The sequence below is a fragment of the Festucalex cinctus genome, chromosome 5, assembly GCF_051991245.1.
Source record: "Festucalex cinctus isolate MCC-2025b chromosome 5, RoL_Fcin_1.0, whole genome shotgun sequence".
NCBI lineage: Eukaryota > Metazoa > Chordata > Actinopteri > Syngnathiformes > Syngnathidae > Festucalex > Festucalex cinctus.
The window spans coordinates 23,485,517-23,508,910 of record NC_135415.1 but is presented as its reverse complement, the minus strand read 5'-3'; the positions used below and the strand labels follow the sequence as shown (position 1 = coordinate 23,508,910).

General features: G+C 39.4%; 1 protein-coding gene across 3 annotated transcripts in view; it reads right to left on the bottom strand.

Moving 5' to 3' along the window:
* pde4d (phosphodiesterase 4D, cAMP-specific) overlaps positions 1-23,394 on the bottom strand; it is a 162,094-nt gene that overhangs the window by 72,312 nt on the left and 66,388 nt on the right. The window contains exon 1 of one of the 3 annotated variants that reach the window (XM_077520818.1): positions 4,585-4,620. The exons of the other annotated variants lie outside the window; for them this stretch is intronic. Coding sequence (XP_077376944.1) covers positions 4,585-4,601 — 17 coding nt within the window. The 5' untranslated portion in view covers positions 4,602-4,620. Of the gene's footprint in view, positions 1-4,584; positions 4,621-23,394 lie in introns of those variants that run through there. 3 annotated transcript variants of the gene reach the window in all.

Genomic DNA, 23,394 nt, shown 5'->3' with positions numbered 1-23,394 from the left:
TGTAAAATAAAGGAAGTGAAGCAGTGAGCAAAATACCGATGGACACTCCTTAGCATTGTTAACCGTCAACTGTGAAGTGTCAGCACAAAAACATCCCACTTGTACACAACACAACACAACTGGGCCTTGGAAAATTACCACATTATTGTGCACATCACACAACAAGTTGAGAGCCACTGAAAGTGAACGTGTGAGAGGAGCATCGTTACGTAACAGCGAGGAGCAAGCAGCATGGGAGCAGGCAGAGGGGAGCTCCCGGGCTTTTCTGCAAGTCGCAGTATGACGCATTATACTGGCGCACGCACACACACACACACACACACACACACACACACTCACACTCACGCAAGCATGATATTTTTTGATATTTTTTAAAGGTATTGTACATGAAAAATAAAGTTATCAAATTAATTCTGGACAACATGTTTGTTACTGCTGAAAATAGCTAAATGAGTCAAGTATCACTTTAACCCCCTTTTCCCCCAGTGGTATGCAACATGTACATTATCCTATGTGCAAGACAGTTATTGAGTACAGGGTACATACTGGTGATGGCCTAGACTCAGGAGATAAGATTCAGCTCTAGTGTTGTTCCGATACCGTTTTTTGGCTCCCGATACCGATACCCAGGTTTGCAGTATCGGCCGATACCGATACCATATCGATACTTAAGGTTTTTTTTTCCTCAACATGAAAAATCTGTCCTGCCATTGGTTCAGAGCATTCAAGGGCCAAAAGGATATCTTAGATCGGCATGCAGTGAACATGTCACATACCAGTGAATGTCGTGCACCAGCAAGATGCAAGATGCTGCATCCAAAATCCTATATTAGCGTTGGAATTAATGGTATCGGCATGTTACTTGTGAGTAGTCACCGATACCGATACCACTGTTTTAATGCAGTATCGGCACCTCTGCCGATACCAGTATCGGTATCGGAACAACACTATTCAGCTCTATTCGTGGAGAATGACAAACTGAAAACTTCGGCATCGTGGAATATTTATATTTGCAAAGACAAACAACGTTAAAAAATAAACAATAGGAAAAGCATTTAATTCAGCCTTCATTCAATCTGCACAAATAAAATTGTCTTTAATGGACAACAGTTCAACAATTCACTGCCAAACTGTTCAGAGAAATACTCCAAGAATTGGGGAGGGAATGTGTTGAATAAATGAATGGACTACAAGTAAGTTGCAAGGGCAAGAAAACAGAAGTGGGTGCATCAATCAAAACAATCATCAAAAAAATGAATCGTTGTTAATCATCAATTATGTCAAACCAAACTAAACTAAACTGTAATCATCCATCCATCATCTGTCGAGGTTATTTTATCTGTGCTTCTGTCATTTTTTTTTTAAAATTAATGTCAGTAAATTACAGGCAACAATACATCAGCATTATTTATTTATTTATCTTTAAATAATAAAGGGGACCGGCTGCATGAAGATGCAGACTCCCACTAGCACAACCAGAGCAGTGAAGGTTCAGTTTTAGTTCAAACTGAGAGCGGCAGGCAGTCTCCAGATTTCAGGCCCAGACTAGTCTCATAGCTTGCCACCCAATTAATAATCCAGTGCACACACACGATCAAACATTCAAAAGACAAATATTAAAGAAATAGCACAAGCTGCATGATAATTATCAGTGTCTCACTGTTCAATGTTAAAATATTTTCTGATTCTCAATATATAAAATACAAAATATATAAAAATATAGTATTGGTTATATTGAAGGAAGTGACAAGAAGGTAGCGAGGTTGATTTAACTTAAAATCTCTTGGTGGATGTTCTGTCACTTTTGCCAATCTCCCGCAAGGCACTCATTTTTTGACTGACAGGTTCACCACAGTACCTAATATCAAAGAAACAAAATAACAAAGAGACTGGGCTCTAAAGCACTTCAATATCATTCAAACCCTCAAACATTCACTTGATAAATCATATTCAGAGAAATATCACATGGCACACACGACAACGCAACAGCCAGGTAACAGCTACGCTAGGCAAGGCTGACACATTTAAATGAATGGGGATGCGAGATGGCAGTCTACATTACTGGCTCAGCTAACCCGTTCAAACAATAGGGGGGAAGCAATGTAAACACAAACCATTCGGCGTAGACCCGGAAATGAATGATGAAAAATTGAATTGGAATTTAGTTTGCCCATCCCATCCTGGTACCAGATACTTTTTCTTTTTGTGAAAAATAAAAGTAAAGTGTGAGATCGTGAGAATGGTGAGAAATGTGTGACCGTTGACAGTCCTGGACTAGCAGCTAGCTAGTGAGCTAGAGGCTCATATAGGCAGGCAAGAGCTGTTGGACTACTTTTCAAAGGCAGTTTAACTCATTCACTCCCAGCCATTTTCACAGAAGCAATCCCGTTCGCTCCCGGCTGTTTTACTGAATTTTGACTGTTTTTTCAAGGCCCACAGAATATTGTGTTCAATTGTTATAAAAGCATGGAACCTATCAAAAGAACGATTAAAGTCTCTTCTTTCATCAGGAAAAAAAAAAGTATGTTTCTATCTGTTTCTGTTTTGCAGCAATTAGCATTAGAAGAGAGCTAAGTTTCATCAGTTTTCACAAATCTATTTAAAATTGTAAGTAATTTAGCTTTTTTTCTTGATGGCCCTGGTTGATCTCCTTTGCTCTGCTGCCACCTGCTGGCCGTTTGTGTAATAACTACCATTTCTGCAACCGTTCTTTGCAGTTGAGAGGCTGCATCAAAGCCTTCTGTATGCTCTAGCATGAAAAAAACCACAAAAAACGTATAAATACGTCTTTGGGACACTTAAAACATAAAAAAAAACGTTATTTACACGTTATTGGGAGCAAATGAGTTAATAGGCTTTGCATTCTTTTTTTTTCTGACAGCCTGGCACTGTTGCAGTTCCTATTGATGATTAAAAAATAATAATAATTTTAAAAAAAACAAACAAAAAAAACTCATGTGCTGTTTTAGCCGACAGAATCACTACTGTGGATCTGACTAAACTTCACAAAGTTCACGAACGAAAGACCGTATCTCATTGATTGGCGAAGGCTTGTGATTGTGCGCACACGTTGTGGATGTTGTTTTCTCGTCAGGGTTCGCTCAAGTTTGCAGGAAAAGACGTTCACAAACACTTTTTCCGAAGTTTTTATTGTCGCAAAGAAATTTTGATCTGGTTGATTTTCAAGTTAATTGAGTTGATAAAGATTTTTAGCACTTTTGTAGAAATGATTAATGCTTAAAAGACACACAAAGCCTTCGCATTATGTAATTTAAAGTCCAAACGGTAATACAGTTTTTTAATCAAACTTATTTTCACACTGGTATGACAAACACGGATTTAAAAACGCAATAAACTGGGCACACAACCAGAGCTCATTATGCACTTGTTAACTTATTTGTTTGGCAATCAAGCGCAATATAAAAAGCAGTCCATTTATAATTTTAAAATGTTCACATGTGATGCATCACAGAAAAACTCAGTCTTTGACATTATGCCTTATTTTTACACTTGAATGTAATTTAAGAAATATTATTTGAACAGAAGCATACAGTCAAGAAAGAATTTATGTTTACCTGCCTGATTATGGAAAAGATTATTTCCTATAAATTATTTCCGCCGTGACAAATAATCAAAATAAACAGTTAGGCCGACTGCCTCCCGGATCAGACTGTGTCAAAACTTTGAAGTTCCTCAAGTATTTTATGATGATAAACAGCTTTGTGTGGAGAGGGAAATGAAATGATGCCTTCCAGGAATGCATGCAATCAGGATATTAAAATATGAATAGACGAGAACTGTGGAACCTCTGCTAAGGTGAAACTCTTCATTCATCATAGATGCGCTTAAACGTTGATCGTTTGTTTACACTTTTTCCAGCAGCGTCTCCACACACTTCAAACCGTATCTCCAGGAATCCGTGTCTCCTTCGCAAGCTATTTTTACTTTTGCAAGCTCGCACACGCAGCAACCCTGAGACGAGGCGGGATCGATTGATGAGCTATGAGGGGAAAAAAAAAGAAAAAAAAAAAAAAGAGCTGCATTCCTTCCCATCTGCGAGCGCAGCCGTGGGCCGCCGCAGAAGACAACGCAGCACGATCAATATCCCGCACGTTAATGAGACAGAGCCGTAACCTCAGAATCTGATTAGATAAACAGATTAGCAGCCAAACACAACACAGCCGGCGGGCGAAAAGACGCACGGCGCTCCTCGGGCGAGGGAGGCAACCCCTGTTTTCGTGTTTTTTTAAGGTTATTAGCATATGTTCTTATTTAGTAGTCTATATTCTACGATATTCAATATATATACATTCAATTACATATACAATTCATGTCTCCTCCTTCAGCCCTACATGTGATATAAACGTTAACGTACCTATTTAATATTCTTCTAAAAATCCCTATTTCCCATCTGCATTTGAGTAAAGAAACCCGCCTGGCCGCACAATGAGAAAATATGGTGTGACTGAAGAACTACTGTATAGCGTTCTTGTGCTGCTGGTATTTATTAAGATGCCACCTTATGTAATGTTATTTTTAATCAACATAACCTTCCAAAATGAGGCAGATGACTGCATGCTTTACCTTTGGAGGCACCTCATGCTCACTTCAGCAACTTACCTGTAAAAAGAAGAGAAGAAGGGAAGAAGGGATGGAATGGGAGAAGAAAAAAGAGAGAGGGAGGTTAATCCATCTACTTTGTACTCCAGTCAGGTGTAATTTGTGCTGAAACAAGCATGGGAGCATATTTTCGATGACTGCAGGTAGCCCTTGACCCCGTCTTGCTTAATGGACACCACACACACACACACTTATAGGGAGTCTACATCAATTTACTGCAGTGGTGAGAAAACATCTCTTTCTTTAGCTTTCCCCGCCCCTGGTGCGCTACGGTTCATTGATTATTTCAGTCGAGCCTCCCGCGTTCTTCTGCGAACGCCAACCTTCGTTATCAGCATAGCTCTCATCCTTGAATAAAAATAGAATCTGTTTGCAGTGGGTGGGGGCGGGGGGGGGGGGGGGGGGGGGATTCGCACTATAATGATCATTTTAGACACTCCAGAAGTGAAATGGCATCCCTGAAAGAAAAAGTACTGATGGGACTACATTTCTCGACAGGTGTTACCTGTGGGGTTCCATTTGCGAGGTGAATCACCTTCCCCCCGCACTATTACCCGACGCAGCGCATTCTTCGTGAATCTACCCCTATGTGTATGTATGTATTATACTGCCCCTTGTGGCCGAGGTGTAAACATGAGAAAGCTATTGAATTAGCATGCCAGACAAATTCCTTTAAATAAAGTTTAATTCCTTACATTCCATTAAATTATGGTATGACTGAATGTTTTTCTTAATAAAACCATTTTATTGGTGTTTTTGAGGGGGCTGGAACAATAATTACTGGTTCCGCTATTCATTTTGCATTGTTCTTATTTCAAATCCTGCACCTTTAGTGCACAGCACAAGACGACATGAGCAGCAATCATGGAGTTGGCAAGATGAATGTGATAGGACTGCTGCTTTACTTCAGAACTAGTGTGCAGTCAAGCTAGGGAGGTAAAATAAAACTAAATGGCCGCATGGCTGCTTTTCATCCATAGAGACACACCTTGATGCATATTGTGTTTCACCTATACACCGACAACCTGGAAGAGAGGTTAATGGTTGCTAGGGTACATATGGTAATGTCGAAATAATGGCTCATAAGCACAGTAAGAGGAACGCATAGTGTGTATTTTTCCACGTAATGATGCTCATTTTGCAAGTATAAAGCATGGGGAGTGAACATGGACAACCATATTTACAGTTCCAGTTTTTCCATCATTTCTCAAACGATCTGGTAAACAAATTGTTGGTCATATGCGCAAAGATGCACCACAGCGCCACCATCTTCAAGTACTGGAACATGTCAATGAAGCAGGATGTATCTAACCATGGAATTTAATTGTTTTTTTGTTTTTTTTGCATGCTTGTTAACTCCACCAGGACAAAATCTGACTAACATGTTGCTTTTTGACCGCACTAATAGGACGAGCCTTTCCAGTCGCATAATCCTAATGAGGTCCGTTACCGTGGCGACGGGATACTTGGCCGGGGGATTTACGGCATCAAACAGTCGTCACCTTCAAAGCGTGTGGTCGTAAGTGAAGGGCGACAGCTTGCGCCTAGCAAAGCAGCTGCGGGAAACAGGTGTGCGCTCCTCATTACGGCCCGAGTGCCATAACGATGCTTTTTAATCACTTGCCGGAGAGACGGGTGTGCGCGCACACTGTCTGAGTGTGAATTCTCATGGATATGCTTGTATCTCTGCGGTTGTGTTACTTTTTTTTTTTTTTTCTTCCAGAGGATCCTATTCTAGGCATCACGTTGGGAAAAAATTACTTTAAGTATGAATAGGTTCTTAAGTGAATTAAGTGAATTTTACTCCATACATTTGAAACTAGAATCTGGAAATTCTTCTTATTTTGTTACAAAACATATTACTTTTTTTTTCAACTGCAATGGATGGTGATGCAATTTAAAACATGAAATAAAATAAAACATCATCACGCAAAATGTACCAGGTTGGTTGAATTTTAAAGTGGTAGAAACGTGATGCTAGCATTTTCTTTTTAAATGTTAGCTTAAAACAATATATAGCATAGCCTCACATGCTTCACTTGTATACCACATCTGCTCCTCCTGATTATACGTGAAGCTAAACCTTTTTGTTCTAACTACTTTACATCCCAGTTGTGTTGCATTTTAATGTATGAAAGGTGTCATATAAATAAAATTTGATTTGATTTGAATATGTCCAAAATTGGTTTATTTTTCAGTTATCATTAGCTCTTTAGCATTTCACACTGCTAGCAAAGCTATGACAACACATTGCTTTAATGGCATAAAACTTAGCCAACACGAAGAGAGTTTTGTTTTCTTAGCATAATTACTATTATGCAAGCTAACAGTGGGAAACTATTGTGTGCAGTTTTTTTTTTTTTTTTTTTTGGTTTGTTTTATCAAAGTGACAAGCACATTTTACGTTTACAAGTAGAGTCAGTCAATATTTATGCATTTATTATTATTATTATTATTATTATTATTATTTTATTTTTTATTTTTTAAATTTTTTATTTTTTTTAAGACTATTACCTACACTTTTACTTAAACAAAGTACATGCATGTGTACTTTTGCCATTTCAGTCAGATACATATAAAATGACAAAAAGATGCAGTGAAGCAAGGAACGAAGGCCTCAACTCTAAGCGGTCCTCGCTTAAGAACTTAAGCTCCATAACAAATAAAGAGAGCAGACCCGAGCTCTGCGCTAATCGTAGCAGCTTACACTACTTTCCCCACAATTGGGAAGCCACTGTTTGCCGTTTTCCCACCCTTGGCAGACATCCTCCGCCCTCTCGCGACACACTGCACAGGCATGCGTGAGCGCCAGCAAACAGGTCGATTGAGGGGAGGCCTTTTTGAATTGTTATTAAGCAATGTTATTTTTATATTATATTACAAGGTACACTTCTGTGCAGCATTAGATGTTTTTAGGCTTGTATTGGTACTTTCCCATTCCTAAACCCACTGATAATTTAATAAAGCAGGGACCACTATTTGAGGAAAACTTCATACTTACATATTATTACTAAGGATGTATCAATAACGGCAATATCGTAATATCGCAACATTAAAATTGGCACAATATCGTCGTGTTCATGTCACAATATTAAAAGCAGCACATCTGTTAAAAAAGTCAAGTTGATTCCCATTTGTGTAGTTCTAGCACCCTCTGGTGGCTATTTTTTTGTGCAGTTTAATTTTCATAACGCATGTTTTGGCCCTTCTACATTCAAAATCCACGCTAATCGTCAGATGAAGGGGAACGTAATATGCTTGTGAACCGAGTCAATATGTGGAGGAACTCAATGCGTACGTACATTAGCAAATAAATGTCTCAATATTAAGTTCTATTAGAGATTGTAGGTTGTTAGTATTTTATTAGTATGAGCTCTTTTTTTTTTCTTTCCAATATTGTGACCTCTATCGTCGACCTCCCCACAATATAGTGATAATTATTGTATTGTGAGTTTCATATCGTGATAGTCGTGATGTTTGTAATTCACTGACAGCATGGGGTACAGTGCACACCTGTTTACATGCCTTGGTAGGTTCTGCAGCTTTGGTTAGCAAAATGGCTTTAAGGGTATTATTGCAATTGTGCCACAGAGAAACTAGTTGAGCAAATGCGATATTTGCCGTGGCAACATTATCGGCAAACGTGATTGTGTAGGTATGCACGAGTTGAGGATGCAAATAACTATTTAATGAAAGCCAATAAATGCGCAATGACATTTAAGTAAGCATGCAGCAATCAGACAATAAACACGTCAAATAATTTATTTTTTGAAACGGTTTAAAGGTGTTGACTGTGTATTGTGAGCAGCCTGCAAATTTTGAGGATTAGAAGAGGAGAGACTGTGGGAAATGAGTCACAAGGATTGCAATTTCATACTGCGAGACGTAATAATGTTACGTCGCTGGCTCACTTTCACTCCCCATGCAAGCCAGCAACTCAATAAATAAATAAATAAAAATCGGGATTACTGCTGGCAAAACCTCCCGGGTGCGTTTCAGCCTCCAAACGGGAGCAGTTTGCAGTCACAGTTTGAGGACGCTCATTAGTGTGAAATGACCCACTACGTCTTTTTAAAGGTGTTTATACGACCCGTGCGGGGATCTCAACCTCACATAAATCACGGGAGCGTGCTGCTTAGAAAACGTGAAATATTTCTTGTGTGGTAACGCTTGCATGATAAAATGGGGCAAAAAAAAAAAAAAAAAAAAAAAAAAAACTCCAGATCTGATTAACCTCACAGCATGTTTCATCTCCATGAATAATACAGTCGTCCCCATGTGGTGAATGCTAAGAGCGCAAATCAGCGCTCTGCGCTGTACCAATTTAAGTAATGATGTTCAAATATAAAAAAATGATCGAGTTCAGTATGGATTTGAGCCGCTCGTACTTTTCCTAACGACGAGGCGATTCGCACCCGACACTCGTAAATCACACGATGGGGGGCCGTGAGAGGTCGGCGGGGTCGTTGAAGTTCAACCCGCTGACGCGCGCTGAGAATCAAACGTGTGATTTACGGGGCCAAGTCTTCGCCGTCAGCGCTGCCTTAGAGCTTTACTTTGTTCCTGTCTCTACTCGTGAGGGCGTTTCGTGTGATGTCGCCAGTATAATGCTTTCTACAGCCTCCCTTTATATCGCACGCAGGGTGCATCGTGGCCAAAGACCTTCAATGACAACATTGAAAAGACCTTTCCTGTAGTCTATTTGTATCACAGAGAAACTTTTTATGCAGCTTCTCTATGATGTCCGTGTAAAGGCATTTTTTTGTGTTTTTTTAATGGGGAACTGCACACAATAACAACCGTGTCTATTTCTATTTTGTTCTATTATGTAAGCAATAGCCACGCTTACCTGTTGTCACATGTATGCTTTTTGGACATTATTTCTGGGACTTCTACCATGGGTAAGTACGTTTTGTATTTAAAAAGTGTTATTTTGTCATGTTTAATTTAATCTCAGCTCATTTTTTGTCTTAAATGTGTGACTCACGTCATGCTATGTAGCTAGCTAGCTTCCCTCCCAAAAAAAACGAGTTCGCAAGCGGTTTTATTTAGAAATATACCGGATTTATCTTGATGCGAGACGCCCGACTTCCTGTCCGGCTCGTGTAATTTCTTCAGCTTCAGGAAAATCGGCATGCGGCGTCCGGAAAAAATAAAACGCTTGCGGAAACCTTCCGCATCGCCGCATCCCTTCCGCACCGCAGACGCACCGCAGCTGGTGTGAATTGACACGTACACTTGAATGCGTTCTATCCTTGCGGCGTCCGTACGGCCGCCGTACGGAATTCGCACTGCCAGTGTGAATTGGACTTAATGAGGTCACATACAACATATTGTAAAGACAATTTTTGACTTCCCCTTTGCAGAATTCAAGTTGTAAGCTAATAAGTTGGTGTGACACTTAGGCTGGTTCAAGAAAATCCTGGCAGCCCGCCAGGCCTACAAGTATAAAGAACCGGGGGAAACCCTGTGAAACGCAGCTGCTTGCTGATACGATATGCTGCGATTTACATATGATCCATTTAGTCAACTAATCACAACAACTATTGGTGACTAGTTGATTAGCAAAATTGTCGTTTGTGGCAGCCTATTGATTTTTTAACATGCTAGTGATGAATTGGACAATCTGCTCGATTAATGGGACAAACTTTATTCATGAGGAGACAATAGAGTACAATATGGCAGCATCCAAATCTGAGGCTAAGCAACAGGGGGTGCTAAAATGTCAGAACGTATAAACAAGCACGGTAAAGCTACAAATCTCTAAAGACAAAGAGAGCACTTAGCTTATGTTTACAGTTGTATGACAGTGAAGAATGTGAAAATGGATTGGATGTACTGGCTTCTATGGATCTCACTCTGCCTTATCGATCCTTCCCTCCTTCCTCTCTTTAGTTTTTCCTCTGGTCTCTTGAGATCTCGCTAAATTTGCTGGAATTTAGAGGCCTCCGGGGTTGGCGTCAGACTTTGATTTTGTAATCATGGGGAAGGCAGGAAGTGTTTGGTCGGTGCTGGATTTCACTTTGATTTATCTTTCTTTTCTCTTTATTTTTTTCTGACCTTTTCTCTGGTCTCCTGACCATTTAAACTTCACGACTCTGGCAAGATTCTGAAGTACCTGGTTAAGGCGAAGGGTAATGGGATATTTATAAGGCTTTAGGTGAATTAATGAGTATAAATTTATACGTATTTGCACGCACACGCACGCACGCACGCACACACAAAAAAAATAAATAAATAAAAAAAGAGCAATGATGATAAGACGTTGAATCGGTAAGACTACCGAATGAACAATTCTGAGCTCTTTAAAAAAAAAAAAAAAAAAAAAGAATGTGAAAATGTTTCTTCTGTGGAATAAAACATCTGAGAAAACAACATGTCTAACTGTGCAAAGACAAAGATTATTATTCTGTAGTTGGGAATAAACAAAAAAGTCAAAGCAAGACGTGACCACTGGTAGCCAAGACAGCAATCCCGTTTTCATTTCACCCCCCGACTTGCATTCCCCCATCCCCGCCTCCTCCTCTCTGGCTCCAGAGATAAGCTTTCTGTCGAATACCAATTTCGAAAGAAGATTACGCAGTTCTGCCTCTCAAATCAATTTGATCCACTCCGCCGCAACATGAAGACAAGCGCATGCACACGTCGACGCACACGCTCGCACGAAATGCATCACGAAGCGCGGGGTAGTCATAGCATGGCAGCCCCCTAATTAAACACACTGCACAAGTAATTAAAACAAACCGTTGCATTATTCCAAAGTCAAATATTGTGGTGCTGTATATTAGGTTCCCATTTGCTATCAATATTTCAACACAAAATTGCTGACTGCTTATAAAGCAGATCGAAATGCTTGTGTGGGTTTCTCTGGGTGTTTTTTTTTTAAGTTATAATTGTAATTTTTTTTTGTTTGTGTTTGGACTATAGTGTCTTTGTTTAGTACAAGATTACAGGGAAAAAAAGGTCACTGTGCCATAAACTCCAATTCCAAAACTGCATGACATTCTTTTCTCTTAGGGTTGACACAATCACAATTTTGGAGCCAATCAACAAGTTAAAAAACCTGATAACCGATCCGATCAGAAAATGGAGCAATCCATCCAATCTATTTAAACTTTTTTTATTTTTTATTTACTGTAACGTTGACCCCCCACTATTCGCAGGGGATTCAGACTGGACCAGCCCAGGAATAGCCACAAGTCTCGTATAAACTGAACAGCATTGGGGGAAAACAATACAGAAAACTTAATTAAAAAAATTCACCCCAAAATTCTGATAATAATTCAATATACATACAAAAAACAAATGCTGCGAAACCTTATAAAATTAAAAATGGCAGCACAAAACGTCCCTGATTGTGTTTGCTGTCATGTCTTATTTTGTGGATACCATCAATGACAACATTAATCGATCAGCAAATTATGACATAACGGCAGATGACACATTTTGCATGAAAACTAAACAGTCTGCCGATTTGACCTGTGTAAAGTCTACTTATTCTGTACGGATCTATAGTAATCCCAAAAGAAATACATTTAAAGGCTTATGTAAAGTAGGGATGTAACGATATCCAAATATCATGATACAATATTATCACGATATGAAAATCATGATAAGATAATTATCACGATATTGTCGGGGGTTGGCGATATTTAAAAAAGATCACAATATTGTGAAAAAAAAAAAAGAGCTCATATAAAAAAAAAAAGCACAGTATTGTACTTTTGTACATAACAGCAATGCATATAAACCACCTACAATCTCTAATAACAATATTGAGGACTTACTTGCTAACGCAAGCACACGTTGATCGCTTCACAAGCAAATTAGGTTCCCCTTCATCTGACAATTAGCATAGATTTTCAACATAGAAGGCCAAAACATCCCTAAAAAAATTAGACTGCACTAATAAACTAGCCACTAGAGGGTGCTAGAACTGCACAAATGGAAATCAAACTGACTTTTTTAACAGATGTGTTCCTTTTAAATATTGTGAACATGACGAAGACTATTGCGGCAGTTTTAATATCATAATATCACGATATTGCCCTTATTGTTACATCCCTAATGTAGAGTATGATGTTAATTTTTTCACTATATTTATAGTTGGCTTTATGAATGTAAAATGTCATTTCTGTTCTATTTTTTTTGTTTTGTTTTGAATACCATTTCACTTTTATTTCAATATATGATTCTTTTTCTCTGTGGGGGTATTGGGTGAGCTTGTTAAGTACTGTAAATTCCCGATTTGGGGCTTGCGCAGGACGAGGGAGTGAGCAGTGTCTCATTTGCATGAGACAGGGCAACCTCCCATTAACCCTAAGGGTGATACGTCTGCTATAACTGTTGATCCTGAGGGTGTTTTCATCGAGCAATTTTATCAAGACACCTGGGAGCTGTTTCAATCAGTGGAAAAATTGTTTCTCCTTTAATGTATTTTGGATTTCATACAACTGAGATCCAACTTCATGCCAACAAAAAGATGAGAGGAATGCAGCAAATCAATAAAACAATTAGCCCTGCGAGGAAAATTAAGGCAGGTGCTGGTGGGTTGGAACGCAAAACCAACCAACATGCATGGACAGATGAAGTAAATACATAACGCTGCAGGCATGAGGAGGAGTTCACATCACATCCAAGTGTTGTCAGCGGGAGTCTGTGACACGGACGGGGGAGAAAAATCAATGAGCAGGACGGATGTGACAAGGCCCTCTGGGGAGCGTCTAAAAACCAACAGATCGCTAAGAGGCACGCGGCATCCTGGAGAGCCCGGTGGCGCGTGCGCTCGCGTTCTCTGGAACGCCGTCAACTTCAGCCGTAGCGATCGCTATAACGGGTATGAACTGAAGGCGGCATGCGGCATTAGCGCGCTGCTTGCTGGAGATAAAGTAAGACTGCGGGTCATTCGGAGTTCAGCGTGTGGGAATGCCTCTCTCGTTCCGCTGTTGCAACTGCAAGATGGATTCCTTGAACAATTCAACGTGTAGATCAGAAAGCGTGCATGGGAATTGCTTAGAAATAAATGTCTTTGACAAAAAAAAAAATTATATCGGATATTGACGTTGCGGGCTGTTCACAGGAGAAAGAGACTGAGCCCAGATGCTAATAGTGAAAAGAATACAATCACCCCCTCGATAAAAGATTTTGCATTTCCTTTATTAATCATTTAAACCTTAAAGGGGAAGTCCCTCAAAATTCTTGATAATATGTTCTTTGGAACCTCACTATGGTCTTCTGGTTAATAATTGGAATATGAGTTAAGCAACAAAATCCAGACGTTTTTAGCAATGTTAGCAATGCTGTCAAGTGAAAATGACATCACAGTTGCTCATATCTCAGGTAACAACCAATCACAGCTGAGTTTCAGAAATCTGGTGAGCTGTGATTGGCCATTGCCTGAGCAACTGTGATGTCATCATCAGTCGACGTGGAGTGGCAAAATGGCCGCCCCTGACATTGATAAGAATGGCTGGATTTTGCTGCATAAGTCATATTCCACAAATGTAATATTAATCAGAACGTCGTCTAGTGAGGTCACATATAAAATATTATTGTCAAGAAATGTTTAAGGTTGACTTCAAACTATGATCCTAAAACACTATTAACATTTCAAACTCTCTCCACTTTTTTTATTTTGTTTACGTCAACATCAACAGCACATCTCGCCTGAAGGAGGCAAAGCAAATTGCCTTTTTATCTCAATATAGTCATAATGCTTAATGCAAAAAAAAAAGAAAAAAAAAAGACTTCACAGCTAATCTGAGATGGCTCTTTTGAGGGACCAAATATGAGGTAGCTTGGGTAAATGGTCTATAAAGCACATTTTACTAGCTTCTACCAAAGGAGCGATAGATGCTTTTAATCTCAAAAGTACAGCATATCGCAAGAATATGGTGGCTAAAACACTTGGGTCAGAGTTTTGAAATACATTTATTTATTTATGAATACATCAAACACTTTGGCCGCCAAACCTGGACTAACCTGTACACCTGGAGTTTTAGCTTCATGTGGGTCAAGTACTAAATGGACTGTGTTCCATTACTGTCCAAAGGCATATTTTCTATGTTTAAAACAAGAGATGGTCTTTGCTCGGTTCTTGGAGGGCCGTTCTGACTGCATACAAAACAATTTGATGAATAACTAGTTTTGAAATAAGAGGCTAGTTAAATTGTTCAAAAATGTTTGCAATATCTGCACTTCTAAAAGTGAAGACAATTTGGAATTTTGACATTTTTGCAAGAAACATGAAGTCAATGCATATTATAATTTGCTGTCGGGGGCTACAAGAAATGATATGGCAGGCCAGATTTGGCCCACGGGCCTTGAGTTTGATACATGTGGTATATACGATATGATGAGGCAATCAGACATTTATATGGTTTCAGTCACTATGGCCCTTTTGAGGGAAATTGTGACTACAATGTGGCCAATTATTTCCTAGGACAAGATCATCTTCTAAGGACACCTTGAAATGGCCTAAAATGGCCACTTGAAACCAACATGACAGAATTTCAGATACTGCTTCTTAAGAGTAATTGTGGTTCTACTCATGATAGGCCCGAGTACAAACTGTCAAGCCAAGTGAAACTGGCTATGACGGTTGAATGTTGAAAAAAAGGACTCCAGGGAATCTAGACAACCAATTTGTGGTGGCTACAACCGTGACAATTTCCAAAAAATACATTTTCACCAAGACGACAAATGAACTTGCAACATTTTGATGTGCTGTCTTGTCCTTTCCATGTACCATAATCCCTTGCTTTACCTCAAGTGTTGCAATAAAACAGTCTTGAGGCAAACATCAGAGATAAAAAAAAAGGATATTTTCAGCTCTACCTCTGCACATTTTGGAGCATGCACATCCATTTGTGCCTTTTGTATTTGTGCATGCTGTGGGTGGGATGTGATGTAACTGTTGTCTTGTGTGTTTTCCTGTTTCCTTGTTTACTTGATGTGTGGGCATTACTGCAGCGCATGTTGCCAAGATACTGAGACATTTGGGATTAAGGAAGCGTTGTTGAGTTTGCTATAAAAACTCACCAGGTGGCAAAAAAAATGTAAATTCCAAGTCCAATTAGGGCAAAATGTGCTCCCCGAGCCACACAAACGATTTCCTCGACGACAATTGTGCAACATGCCGGGTTAATGAATTATAAAACCGCAGTCTTCCCTTGAACTCCATTTCAAGGTTCCATTGCGACGTCTACAGAAAGCCATGAAAGGTGAGCCGAGGTCGTCTCTGTTTTTAAGTATAGGTACCTGCACGAATCCGTCCACTCCACGTCAATAAGCAGACAGTTCCTGAATGCTCGCAGAAAGGTTTTGTTAATGCAGGCCAGACGCTGCACTTACCTGCCACTGCGACACACTCAAAACGTGAATTATTTATCACAACATACCTGAAAAGGGGCATTGGAAAATACATCATTTAAAGGTTTTAATGCAGAGATTTTACACAAATACATTTTTTTTGTGTGTAAAAAAAAAAATCACCTCTATTTACGTGCTATTTTTGGGATACGACCGGTTTTGACTTGGACGAGAAGATGGATCTTCAATCCAATCCAATCTACTTTATTTCTATAGCACATTTTATAAACAAGCATTTCTAAAGTGCTGCACATCGAGATCCGCACACTATCATACACATAAAATTCAGTAAAACCGATTCAATAATAATAATAAAAAAAAAAAGTCAATAAAATACTAAACTACCAGCGATTCCCACACCATTTTAAATAAACTGGCCGCCACCCACGACGTTTTCAAGAAAATGTTATGCATGTTCAAACTATAAGGAGTACTTAAAAGTCTTAAATTTGTCTTATGTGTGCACCGGTCCGAGGTCCGGAGACGTTTTCCTTCCAGCCAAGCTTCGGGGCAAATGTTGCTATGCCAACGCACGTTTCTGATTGGTGGGCTGGTGCAATGCATGTCATCAGCCGGCTTGACCTGTGTACTCCTTCCATACTTTGATCACGTGATAGCAGCACAGAGATGTTCACCATGCAAATTTATTATTTATAATCACAATTATTATTGTTATTATTTTTAATAATCTTGTCACTACCAGTTCCATATCCTTAGAAGTTCTTGTTTGGCCCTCGTGCTGAAAACATACGCAGCCTGACTGCCAGGTAAAGGCAATAATGAGATGTTAATGAATTTAAAAATGGGGAAAAAATGAGCCTAAAATAATAATCACCAGAATAAAATCACTCTTGAATAAAGCGAATTCCTCAGAAGTGTTGCCTGGCTGTCACGGACTAGTGAGGACGAAAACCTCCAAATAATTTTGCCAGAGGCGGACAGAAAATGACAGCATTTATCCCAAATCACCGAATCCACTTCAACTTTTTCTCTTTTTTGGACATTAGACATACGTACCTGCATTCCTTAAAGCTATCTGCTTAGTCACACGTCACCCAGCTGTTCAAACATCTGTCAGCGTGCAAGTTAAGTCAAACTAAACCAAAAGTATATCTTAACTACCGTATTTTCCGCACTATAAGGCGCACCTAAAAGACTTCAATTTTTTCAAAAGCTGACCATGCGCCTTATAATCCAGTGCGCCTTATATGTGGATCAGTATTGAGCCGCAACAGGTCTCGCTGTCAAGACGCTATCGGTGACCCTGCACGATCAGTGACGCGCATGCGCAGAAGATACCGCCATCTTGGATCGCTAGCTAATACTAATATTTTACCTCAGAGAAAATAAACAGCTGTTTATTCATTTTGGGAGTGAATGGAGTTGTCAGAAAGATGGTTTGTAATCTATTAATAAAGTTTGACTGACCTATCTGACTGTTTTGTTGACATTCCCTTTAGCGCAGCACCATCTAATGGATGCATAACGTAACCCCAGCCTCTACTTTAGCGACTTTATATGGAAAAAGTTTTAAAATATGTCATTCATTGAAAGTGCGCCTTATAATGTGGTGCGCCTTATAGTGCGGAAAATACGGTAATTTATGATTCTGGTAATATTGACCCCTTCTGTAAAATTTAAGGCACATTATTCCATTTATCCACAAATGAAATCCATAGGTCTCTTTATACTGCAGATTTTCACCTGTAGCGAATGGATTCCCCGCGACAAACGGGGGATTTACAGCCCGTGTCAGCTCAGCCGACCTCCTCCCGAGCAACTCATTGCAGACCTCACAGTCGCAATGCTGCTCATTCTTGCCGTTTAGCAGCACTGCCGAATCGATTCAATCAAAACAGGAGAGTGAAGAGAAGACAGCAGATGAGTGGTCATCAGGACAGGTTCTGACAAAATAGTGCACCCGTGAACGTAAACACGCATTCATTGCAGGTGTACTGTATATACGTATAATGCACACAGACAAAAGACGCCGGGTGTATTTACACAGTCTACAGTACATTTGCACGCACATGCACACAAAAGATAAAAATGCATCATCATGAAAAAAATAAAGCAGGATATTGGGAGGCAGCTGCGACAAGCAATCAAGAGATGACATCAATGGCAGGACTACACAGGAGGCATCTGCATGTTAATTGGACATGTAAATGATTAAGAGGTGGACTGCCTCGGAGGTCACATTTGAACAAACAACGTTACATGTTGGACGCCAGCTGGTTTCCTGTTCCAATTGATACACTGCCACCACCCTAGACAACATCACCAAGCAATCACATATGTGCCACTTATCAGATATGGAGGAGCAAAGCTGCCAAAACTAAAAATAAATAAATACAAGTGAAAGTAAAAACGGATATAAAAAATATATTCAGCAATGGCAGACTATCTTGTCCACTGTCACACGTGGTGACCCACTCACTAGACCACAGTTTGGAATGGCGGAGTCCAACCCAAGACACACTTAGGACCGCCCCCTCATTTGAATAACATTTTTTTGCTGACAGGGCATCTGCAGCATGAAATAAATAAATGTGAGAGCAGAGTGTTTTTATTTATGGATTGATATATCATTTTATTATACCTTATATATTTATTTTTGTATTTATTTCCACATATTTTTATATTTATTTTTTTTATTTATTTATTTTTTTTTTTGTATTTAATTTTTGAATTATATTTTTTTAAAACTTTTTTTTTTAAATTCATTCATGAATTTATTTATTTATGTATTTATTTAGTTTTAATTTTGGCAGTTTTGGTCGTCCATAATCAGAAGCTAACACTTCAGCTAACACTAATTTATGCATCTAACAAGATTCAAAACAGGTCAGCTTGCCTTTGGCTTTGACATATTAGCAATAATAATTTAAACACACGAAAATGTGAACTTTGATTTGGACCGTCGATACGTTCTATCATTGCTTAAGGCAGTCATCTATAGGCAACTATAACTAATATATCATTAAGGCATCTCACCTTCTAGAATCTAGATAATAAGGCCCACTCAACTAAATGTGATAATGAAAGCCTTGGGGCATATTGAATCTTCATTTTCAGTCACACACTGTTAAGTCGTCCCTCTGAGATGAGATGGGATGTGTGGCAAATGATAGAGTTATACAGTCTTTATCTTCGAACCGCGATAACGACGTACGGCTAAAACGAGCTCAAATGACTACATGACCATCTCGTCGAGAAAGGACACTCCATTAAAAACTCCCTGGCACTTATCTCCTCCTCACACTCTTGATTCCTCAGGCTATTCCGCGGAGGTTTTTTCGCTAGCTGGCCGCATTCATCGCGGGCGCGGCTAATCAGTTGCTAAATTCTCCCATTGCAATCAACTATTACTCAGAATACGGGCGGCAAAATCTGTAAGAATTCAGCTAAAAATGACAAAGATGGATTACATATATTATGCATAATACATATTAGTAGTAGTAATTTTATTTTTAAGGGTAATGTTGGAAGATGAGTTTGAAATTATACAGACTGATCGAACTCACATGAATTGTGCCGCAACAAAAATAAACCCTCAAACTGACTACCTTTCCATATTCAAATGAAATTTAAAAATAGAACAAATGAGTGATGTGTATGTTTGTGTTGCAGTAGCCACTGGCAGAATCTTTCCGTCATTTGGGTTGAATCAAACAAGCGATCAGCATATCAAAAAAAGTCTTTGATGAAGCCCCGCAGCTGGGCCCATTCAAGCCCCATTCATTCTTGTCACGGTTTAATTAAACGCGTCGGCGTGCTAACCTCGGTCGAGACACCTTCGTGTGTCTGCACCAGTTGAAAGCGACTCATTGTCAAGATGTCTACGACGTGGCTTTTTTATTTCCAAAATGCAAAAACATTGAATAAAGACCCGTCAACTACCTGACACTATTTTAAGTATGTCCAATGAAAATTGCTTTATTTCCTCATACAGCGGACGGTTAAACGTCTTTAACGTTTAACAGTGAGACATGTGATTCCTAATAGTCTTAATTCCGGCTGAAGATCTTTAAGTCACTTCAATGGACTCTTTGCCCGGTCTTTTCAAACTTTTGAAAAACTGAAACTCTACATGTGGTGTTTAGAATAATATATTTCTAAGTTCTAAACCAAAGCACTGAGGACCAAATTAGACAAAAGGCTTTCCTGGATGCCTCTTCATAGAGCCACTGAAGTGAAGCTATAAATCTGTGTTTTTTAAATGTCAGGAATCAGGATTATCTAACCGCAGCCGTTCAACAACTGTTTTGGTTATATGTTGTTTCCCGCGCTCAACTATTGTGTCGATGCCGGTTATGCGTCACTTCCAGATTTACATTGGAGGTAGGGATGTAACAATATCCAAACATCACGATACGATATCACGATATGAAGGTCACGATACGATAATATCACGATATTGTGGGGGCGTTGGCGATATTTAAAAAAGACCACAATATTTAAAAAAAAAAAAAAAAAAAAAAAGAGGACTCATACTAAAAAAAAAAGAGCTCAATATTGTGCTTTTGTGCATAACAGCAATGCATATAAACCACCTACAATCTCTAATAATAATATTGAGGCACTTACTTGGTAATGCAAGCACACATTGATCGCTTCACAAGCAAATTAGTTTCCCCTTCATCTGACAATTAGCATAGATTTTAAACATATAAGGCCAAAACATCCCTAATGAAAATTAAATTGCACTAATAAACTAGCCACTAGAGGGTGCTAGAACTGCACAAATGGAAATCAACCTGACTTTTTTTAACAGCTGTTCCTTTTAAATATTGTGAACATGACGACGACGATATTGTGGCAGTTTTAATGTCGCAATATCACAATATTGCCCTTATCGTGACATCCCTAATTGGAGGTGCTTTGAATGCGCAGGGAGAGACTTTTGAAGCCGCGGAGCTGCCATCTTGGTACTCCCAAGAAACGTATGTCGCCATTTGGCTGCAAAAGGCCGACATGTGTCGCGCTAAACTGCACAAATCGCCAGTTTAAAGGCTGTGGACGAACATTTCACCTGTGAGTATGATTGAAATGGAAAGAAATTATTATTAAGGTCATTTTTTGCAACCTCCCCTGCAGAGATCAGACAGACAGACCCTAACCTCATCAACAAAGAAACATTAGTGGAGATGGTAGGTCGCTTTACAGATGCTGTACATATGTATACATATCTACTTACACCAATATAGTAATGAAAACCAAACGACTGAAATGACAAGACTTCTGAATTCTCTCTTATCTTATGCCGACCATCACCGTCTCTATCACAAGTACACAAAGTCAAAGCTGAGTCACACAACCCTGACTAATCCCCGATCGCCAGACAGAACAAGTCGCTGCGTGTCACAAGAAAAATCGTGTATGCCCAATCTGTCTGTTTTTGTCAAACGACGTGTCGACGCTGAAGCGGCAGCGGCACAAGCAGCAGCGCTCATATGTATGCAAATCACTTATTCTCCTGGGCGGAGACCACTGTTTGGGCTGATAAAAACCTGACGAATCCCTCCTTGCGCTGCCGCGCCCTCAAAAGAAGCAGCCATTACTTGAAGAAGAAAAACATGTGCTACACCTTTAAAATGAAAGGATGAGCGTGGACTGACTGCAAAGCCCAAACAACGGGCGACGTGGCCCTGAAGAGTCTATTATTAGAAATGCCACAATCAAAAGGTAGCTATAGAGCCTGTGGAGAAAGAAAAGGGAAAAGGGAAGAAAATAACCTGTGCAGCGAATGACAACATGTACAGAAAATGGATCACCTTGTATGCATTTTGTTTTATCACAGGAAACGTTTTTCATTAGGCATGCAACATTCCATTAAAGAAGACATACTGTACTTTTTTTTTTACAATTTAGTTCCTACATATCTTAATAACATATCTGTCAAAATAATTGGTGAAATCATCACAATGATCAAGAATTACAACATACTTTGAACCTGCAAGAAACCTGTTTTGAAGGGGCGGTCCTACAAATGCAGATTATAGATTTTGTACTATCCTTGAGTAGTGATGCGTGAGTACTGATACAGGGTATCGGTATGAGCTGATACCAGGCCTTATTTCAAGGGATTGGTGCATGCACACAAAGGCTGTTTAACAAAATTAGATATTAGAGGAATAGAAAATGCCACTAATTTCATGCAATTTTAAGGAAACATGTTATTTTGGGATATGTAGGTCTTTTTTTTAAATTATCTGCCATTGTTTGTTTTTTGTTTTGTTTTTTTTGTCAATTTTATGCATAAAAAATATTATTGGTATAGGTACATGGGATTCGAGAGTTATTTATTAATTATGAATTTCGTTACAAATTTTTGTCACATAAGAAAAGCTCCTTGAGAAATTTACAATAAAATCGGCAAATGGCTGCAAATTTGCCATGCTTATATGCAGTATCTGCGATTGGCTGGCAACCATTCCAGGGTGTCCCCCGCCTACTACCCAAAGCCAGCTGAGATAGGCTCCAGCACCCCCCGCGACCCTTGTGAGGAATAAGCGGTCAAGAAAATGGATGGATGGATATATGGATTATTATTATTATTATTATTATTATAAGACACCATACTGAAAACACCTTTTAATGTCTCTCTGACTAGCATTCCGGCCGCATCTATATCTAAAATTCAGCTTTTACAAACTAATGGTCCGTTTGGATGGGGGTGATTCATCACTGTGTGCATTACTGCGGTTTCTAGTTGGCAGTGTTGTCCAGCTGTATTGCATCAATCCAGCTAAAAGCCATGAAATAAAGATGCATAAAACGATGATATCAGCCAGTCGTGCACTTTGGTCCTCCGCTCCGAGCCAAGCATTAAAGATTCATCATCCGTCCGTCTGTCTGTCAATCATCTGTCCACAGGCTTCCCCATCAAGAGCCACTTGGCCAGAGAAGAAGCACTGGCATCAGCGCAACCCAGCCAAAGCCACCTGTTTCCCCCACCGCTCCCTCCCCGCCTCACTGATATGGCCCACTCTTCCTGTTACATAAAGAGCCAGTCGCACTGTTGCAATGCAGCATCGGATGCGGTTGTGCAACAGCATTAAAAATACTTCAGGGTCAGTTGGGAGGAAAGTTGAAAACGGCGACTATGGCGGAGGGAATGTAAAGTGGAGTCGTGAGTGTTGATGGCATGCTGCTTCCAAGCGAAACACACAATGCGTGAATGCGGTGATTTTGTTACATCCACCAAGCACAAAAGTGAGACACAGAAGTGAAATATTTATTTATTTATCCATTTGTTTATTTTTGTGAGCTAGAAGAATATCAAAAAGGCTCGGCTGAACCCCAATTAGCGTTGCTAAGAAGCAAAAAAAAAAAGCCAATTGTACAGTGCTAATATTGGCTGATTGGCTGAATCCAAGACATGATACATTAGGAATTGAC